Below are 8,282 nucleotides of genomic sequence, written 5' to 3'. Positions count from 1 at the left end.
AATAAGAAATCATATTCGCAGCGATCAAACTTTTCAGTTTTTTTTAAACCGAATTTTTATTTTTTTTATTTTTTTTTTCAGTTTTTAATTATTTTTTTTTAAACCAAATTTGTTTTTCGGGTTTCAATTTTTTTTTAAAAAAAATTTATAGATTTTTTTTTTAGAAATCAGGAACACGGAACCTTATTTAGTATTCGGAAAGTTAAGTTTCAAAAAGCTTTTAAATTTGCTTTTAGAAACTTTATAGACATTTATTTTTTATATTTTGTAGGAAACGGACTTTTGAAGCCTTGGAAATGTTCTTGTAAGTCCATTGGGTAAAAGGTTTTTATTTGAAACGTTTCTAACGTTTCTTTTTTTTCTTTGTTTTTGTAGAAAACAGCCTTGAAGACCTGGAACTTCCTGGGTAAGTCGTAAGAATGGCGTTCTATTTAGATTTGATTTAAGAAATGTTGTTAATGTTTCTTCTTTTCTTTTGTTTTTGTAGGGAACGGCCTTGAAGACCTGGAACTTATCTGGGTAAGTTGTAAGGGTGGTGTTCTACTCGAATTTGGCTTAACATTTTTTCTTTTCTTCACTTTACGATAGATCTTTGGATCAAAATACAGTTTTTTTAACGATTTTATGTACTATTTCCCTTCTATTATTTATATTGGTATTATTCAACAAATTATTAATGTAAAGTTATCTTCCAAACTATTAATTATAATTTGTACATATAAATTGTGAAAATTGGTTTCGAGTTAAATGTCAAACATGTATTAAACATAGTACTGTATATTAAGCAACCAAAATAAAATAATCAATCATATATATCCTTTCTATAAAATTGTATAGTATTTAAAAATTAAAATTATTTTTTTCAATTTGTTTAACAATCATATTTAAAATATTAAACCTGGCCAAAATTAAAATCGCACCAATTGCATTTTTTAAATTGTACACACTTTTTTTGGATTACTATATTGCACATCCTTAACCTTAACTTATATAGTACTTTGTTGGATGATGAAACAAATCCGCCGATACGTTTTTCATAGTTAGCAGTATGCAGTAGTAATCATATCTTTAAATCGCTTATCATGCAAGATATTGATGATGATTAAAATTACTAGCAATAATGCTAGATGAAATTCGTGGTGTTATGTTATCACACTTATTTAATCAGCTCATTTATTGATCAGATTTCAGGATACACGATTAATGATTTTAATTGACTTGAATAGCGATACCTTATATGGAATCGATTAAAATACAGTATAATGGTAGCAACTACTATGCAGATATTAATGATAATTTTTTATTTTTGAAAAATGCAGCAATTACGAGGACCGGAGGATGGTAATAAAATTCTTTATATATTAAATAGAATCTTTACAAATTGATATTTCTCAATTGAACACTAATTAAGGAATTTCAAATCACAATAATTTTTCATATTCGAAATAATTCATCTTGAAAAGAAAATTAAATAAATAAATATAAAATAAATACATATTATTAGATGGGGAGTAGCTATATCGGTCACAGGACCGAATGATTGGATGAAAATAGACCACGTGGTGGCCATTTTCACCAATCAATGAAGAGCCCTGTGACTGATATAGCCCCACATCCAATAAAAGTGTTATCGTTCTGACGTTTTTGATCAATAAAGCTTTCTATAAATTTCATTTTTATAAGCTTTATTTAAACTTTTCCTACAAAAGATTCATTTACGCCATTTTTTTACTCCGCTTTATTAGTTTATTGTATCAATCATATGTTATTGCTATGGCTAATGAAAATATTGTTCTATGAAAATCTGCATGATCTGAACGATAATAATATATACTGTATAAAAAAAAGTTTTTGGAAAATAATGTTTATATAATAAAAATATTATATCATGCCACCTCGCTATTTGAACCTAGAAAAATACAAATAAAATAACATTAAATCATAAAATATCTTAATTAATTTTAAAAATCTCTAGTATTTATTAATGATGATATTAGCAAAAATATCGTAACAATAATTTTAATTAATTCTTTCTTAAGCAAAAATTTTGATAATATATACATTAAGATCCTGTTTGGAAATTAGATATCCTATTTTCCTCTTATTTATTTAATTTAAAACAAGTACATCAGATGAAGTTTGTGGTACTATATTATCACTCATCTAAATAATGTATTTATTAATCAGATTTCAGAGTACCCAATTTATGATTTTAATTAATTCAAGTTAATTCCTATATATTTATAAAAGTCAAACTAGAATTGATTTACACATAGGGGCTGAGATATTACAAGCAATGACAGTGGTAGTAGGTTCCCTATAAAAAAATTGGATACGTTTTTTATAAAGTTTTTATACGATTTTTTTCCTTAGAAATAACGTATCATAATAGGATACGGAAAAATGCACAATTCCGTATCACTAAAAATATGGGTTGGATACGGAATTTGCACGGAATTCATATGGAATTTACATGATTTGATCACTGATTTTATCACGAAATTTATACGATTTGGTCACTGAATTTACTATTTGTATTACAGTTTATTATAATTATATTTACATAAATCTAATTTTACTTTATTAAATTAAATAAAAAATAAAAAATAAACAAAATACAAATACATTATGAAAATTCCCTCCTTATTAAAACCACCTATTGCAACCAAAATTATCTATAAGTTCAGGTTCATTTGGAGTCAAACAACCTAAAAAAAACAAAAAAAAAGAAACATAAGAACGTCTAACTTAATTGGAAACAAAACCCCCCTTCATATAGTATCTGCAATCGTCCAAGTCACCAAAGGTCAGCATTCCTACAAAAAAAAAAAGAGAACTCCAGAATGTCTGACCTACATAAATGAAAAGAATTATGAAGCATCTGATGAAAAAGAAACCAAAACAACAAAATAAATCCAAAACTGACCTACAAAAAAAGATGACTCTGAAGCAACAAAACTGAAACAACCTACAAAAAGAATAGAATTTGAACCCAACTTACAAAAAAAAAAAAGAAAATTTGAACTGACCTAAACAATCCTACAAAAAGGAAAGGACTCCCAAACTGATCTACAAAAAAGAAAAAAGAAACTGAATCTTCTCACAAAAAAAAATCTGCTGGCCTATGAAATAAAAAAAGGGATAAATATAAATAAAAAAGAAAGTGGAATAAAGAATAAATCAAAAAAAATATTTTTTTAAAAAGAGAGTAACGAAGTTAGGAAAGTTAAAAAAAATTTTTTTTTAAAGGGAGGACGTCAAAGTTAGAAAAATAAAAAATTTTTTATAAAGAGGAAATAGAAATAGAAAGAAGAAAATTTTTTTAAAAAAAAGAAGAGTGAGAATAAAAGAATAAAATCAAAAAAAAATTTTTTTTTTAAGGGAGTGACGAAAAAAAAATTTTTTTTTTAAAGGAGAGTGATGAAAAAAAAAATTTTTAAAGTGAGGTACGAAAAAAAAAATTTTTTTTTTAAAAGGGGGATGACGAAAAAAGAAGAAAAATTTAGAAAAAATAACAAAAATAAGACGAGAGAAAAGAAGGAAGGGGAAAGACAGAAAGGAAGATCGGAAGATCAAACTCATCAAAGTAAGGGTTTATATAAAAACAAAAAACGTATCATAACAAAACAATAAACAATCACGTGATCTCGTGTTATGATACGAGATTTTTGTAAAATTATTTTCTAAAAATATTAAGTTTAAAAATTCCGTATACATTCCGTATGATTATTTTTTTCCGTATACATTAGTTTTTTTAAAAAATGTTCAAAAATGAATTGCTTATTAAATATACGGAATTTGTATACGGAATCTATAGAAACGTACATAAAATGTATACAAAACGTATCCTTTCCGTATACATATTTCTTATAGGGGTTGTGAACTTAGACCCTGACGCACCATTAATTAATTAAAAGTAAATTCTGTACCATATAGACATTTATTGATAATAAAGTGTGAACATGATAAATCTTTTTCCTTTTAACAAATTATTAGAGGAATTATTTTACTTTATCAGAATCAGATGAAAGTTAAATTATGATAAATTATGATTATATTTCTGCAATGTGAGCAATATTTATTCATTCTTACATGGATCACATCACGTTAAATACATCATGATACTTATTTTTTCACTAGTTTGTTATAGATCAATATGAGAAAATGTTATATTACTTAGGCAATGTGAGCAATATTTATTTATTCTTACTTGGATTGCATCACATTAAATACACTAGTATGTTCTAAATTAATATGAAAAATGTTATATTACAATTCTATTTATGCAATGTGAGCAATATTTATTCATTCTTACATGGATAGTATCATATGTTAAATACATCATGATACTTATATTTTTCACTAGTTTATTCTAGATTAATATGAAAAAATATTATATTACAATTCTATTTATGCAATAATGTGAGTAATATTTATTTATTCTTGCATGAATTGCATGTAAAGTTTATAATCTTTTTGTAATAATAAGTTGGACTGACAAAAGCTGAGTATTTGGTAATGCTCTTTTTGTGTCAATGAGTCATATGATTTTTTCATATTTAAACTTGCTTTTAACTTTTACTTTTTACAAATACTTTTACTTTTTATTCTTTGACATTTACAAATACTTTTACTTTTTATTCTTTGACTTTTTTACAAATACTTTTACTTTTTTACAAATACATATTTCATTTTCATTTTTTTCACAAATACTTTATTTTTTTTTCATAATAAGTTAATGAATGAATCATGAATATAACTGAAAATTATATTGGATATGATGGTAAGATAACTCTAAATCTTTAACAAAGAGTTCAGCTTTTAACTAACACATTAACTACTATTAGCTCTTGTTTCTTACTTAATTGAATCAAAAAATCAGACTTACTATAGATTTTTGAATCTTAACCGAGATATCATTATTTCTTCACTAAATTCACTAACTAACTTTTCATTAACATTGGATAAATGGCAAAACTTTGACATTACCTGGTACAAACGCTATTTATATGAAGCCAAAAAATTATTTGAACCAGATATTTTTGTTGCAATAAAGGATAAGGTGCGTTTTTTATTTTGCAAAGTATGGGTAACTCCTAAAACTTATAATAAGTCACTTAATGAGAATTACTGGATTCGTTGGTTTGGTAATCAGCCCTTGCTCTCAATTCAGGCACCCTAACTTTGTTGTTTAGTAAAGTCTGCTTGTTCTGGAGGAGGAACTGGCTATGTACCTTCTTTACTACTAAATAAAAATTGTGCACTATTAACAATTTCGTCTTATTACAGATAAAAACAGAACATTCACAACATATTAAAGAATTACAAATATTCTGGCAAGAAATTATTAAAGATTTTGATATTTCTGAAATTTCACAATCAAATTTACCTAAAAAGAAGCAAAAAGTTATTAAGAAATGTGATAAGAAGAATTTAACGCTCACTGAACTTTCTCAACCAGATACATCACTTCCAAAAAAGACTGAAACTTTACAACCAGATTTACAAGTTGTTAAGGAATATGAAAAAGAAAATCTAGTACTTGCACAACCAGATGTATCACTTTCAAAAAAAATAGTTAAAATTCCTGTTGAAAATTATTCTGAAACTTTACAATCAGTTTTACCAAAAAAGAAATTTCAATTTACTGATTTTTGTTATGATATACTTCATGAACTTGAAAACAAATCTTATGCTAATTTATTCTATAAATATATTGAAAAAGATATTAAAAAAAAGATTATAAAATATCCAATGGATTTATTTACTATAAATTTAAAATTAAAAAATAATCAATATACAAGTTTAGAAGAATTTGAAAAGGATATTCGTTTAATATTTTGCAATTGTTATACATATAATGATGTTGAAAGTGAAGTATATAGTATAGGTAAAGCATTAGAATGTAATTTTAATAAAAAGTGGAATAAAAAACTTATTCTTCAAGATAGACAAACAAGAGAATTAAGAAGAGTAAGAGAAGATGATACTGAAGATACTGATAGATCCTGGAAGAAACAAATTCAAATTTTAGAACAAAATAAGAATAATTTAGTGTATAAGCAGGTTGTTAATGATGCACTTCTTATTGCTTCAGCATATGAAAATCTTGTTATAGGTAATATTATACCTTTTATTGAAATTTTAAAAACTTTTCTATTAACAAGATCAAAAATGTCTTATCTTTGGCAAATGAATCTATGCTTCAAGCAATTGTTGAAAGTCTTTTGCCATTAAAATATCGTGTTCCAGAACTTTCATTAGTAATGGATGGCAAAAAATTAAAAGGATCAGGTCGCTTTGGTTATTCAGATATTTTTGTTTTAAAAGGAATAGGAGATAATTATATTAGCTTAGAATTAAAATATATTTCATTGGTTGGTTTGATAAAAAATCAAAAAGTTGGATTTGGTGCAAACGAATTAGAAAATTTAGATAAAATTCTTGAAAAAGAAAATGAAGAAATCTTATTAAAAAGATCATATACATATTGGTCAAAAGAATTAAAAAAGACTAACCAAATAACTATAGGTGAAATATTAAATAATGGTATAAGCCAATTGAAATCATATATGAATACAATTTCAAAAGGAAAAGTTGCTAATTATTCTAGTTCAGGAGTATTTGATAAACGTATTGAAACCATTAATTCAAATCCTAATAAATTAAAAGGATTTGTTATTTTAGTAATTGGGTTTCGTCGTATTTTATGGAAACCTATTGAAGAAGTAATATCTAATTATAATTATAACAAAATTTAAATTATATTTAGGCCATTCCAATTTAATATTTAGTTTAACGTCCTCCCCCCCCCTCTATTTTTGAAAAATTCAAGGGTGATTTAAACATATATGTTTGATATGTTTAAATATGCTTAAAACACCCCCTCCTTTACTAAAATTTAATAGTACCGAGAATTTCCAATTTTACCAAAAATTTCCGAAATTTTTAATATGTTTAATTTTCATGTTTGTTTTTTTATCCCCTCCCCCCCCCTCAAAATTTTTGGCCGGAAAGGACGTTAAACTAATTATTAATTTGGAACGGCCTTAGTAATATATTTAATATAATAAAATTTTACCCAAATTACACTTTTATTATATTTTATCTTTTATATAAATAAAATTACTGCTATACAATATATAGTAAATCGGCTGATGGCTGATTTTTTTTACTTTTGATCGATTAAAGTGTTAAACTTAAAATATTATTGCAAAGATATTCTTTAAACAATTTTTTTGCAAACAAAATAATCTTATTTAATGAAATTTTATTTTTATTTGCAAATATTAAAATTTAAGTCACCACATTTACGATTTTAAAGAAAAAAATCACTGTATTTATTTTTAATGAAGCAATACAAATAAAAAAACAATAACAATAAATAATAAAGATAAGTAAATTACAATGATCAAGAGAAAGATGCTAATAAAAAAAATGAAACAACAATGGAGTATTAATGGATAGTAATAGAAGATGAAAAAGAGTAATGAGAAGCGATAGGAACCAAAAAGGAGAAATAGGACATGATGAGAGATGAAAAGGAGTGATGGGAGGTAAAAAGGAGTGATGAAAGATGAAAAGAAGTGATGGGAGACAATAATGAGTGATGAGAGACTGATGGGAGACGAAAATTAGTGATGGGAGATGAAAAGAAGTGATGGAAGACGAAAAGGAGCAATGGGAAGATGAAGAGGAGTTGATGGAAGATGAAAAGGAGTGATGAGAGGCAAAAGGAAATGATGGGAAGTAAACAGGAGAGAAAAAGAGATAATAGAAAATGAAAAGTTGTAATAGAAAATAATGACGAAAGGATGGAATAATGAGAAGTAATACAAAAAATAAAAAATGATCTGATAAGAAACCAAGTAAAATAAAACCATAAAGTTGAAGTTAGTAAAGAACAAAATATAAGATAGAAACGAAATAAAAAAAAATAAATAAAAAACAAAAAACATATTTTTATTAATTGTAGAACCGAAAGAACTAAAATATCTAAAAAAAAAATGAAATAAAATTATTGAAAACTGAAATATGAAATAAAAAAATAAAACAATAAAGAAATGAAACGTAAAGTGAAAAGCAACTGAACCTTAATTGCAGAACCGGAAGGACTAAAGGACCTAAAAATAATAGAGTAGTAAGAAACAAAGTGTAAGCAGAATGTAAGGCCACACAAATTCGATTTTTCAGTTCACTTCACCCGGCCGGGTCACTTTTTCAAATTTCAATAAAAAAAAGTTTATATATAAAAAGTTTATCACGTGATCAATACATAATTT

At 25.4% G+C, this 8,282-nt stretch overlaps 1 protein-coding gene across 1 annotated transcript; it reads left to right on the top strand.

Moving 5' to 3' along the window:
• Positions 1–4,749: 4,749 nt before the first annotated feature.
• On the top strand, positions 4,750–6,761 carry OCT59_004913 (uncharacterized protein; the record flags this gene model as incomplete). Its single annotated transcript, XM_066138025.1, has 4 exons — positions 4,750–4,783; positions 4,848–5,062; positions 5,290–6,118; positions 6,211–6,761. The coding sequence occupies 4 exons, from the start codon at positions 4,750–4,752 to the stop codon at positions 6,759–6,761; spliced, it is 1,629 nt and encodes a 542-aa protein (XP_065997210.1).
• Between the last annotated feature and the right edge of the window lie 1,521 nt (positions 6,762–8,282).

This window comes from Rhizophagus irregularis, chromosome 13 (assembly GCF_026210795.1).
Source record: "Rhizophagus irregularis chromosome 13, complete sequence".
In the NCBI taxonomy this organism is placed as follows: domain Eukaryota; kingdom Fungi; phylum Glomeromycota; class Glomeromycetes; order Glomerales; family Glomeraceae; genus Rhizophagus; species Rhizophagus irregularis.
This window is presented reverse-complemented; position numbering and strand designations above follow the sequence as displayed.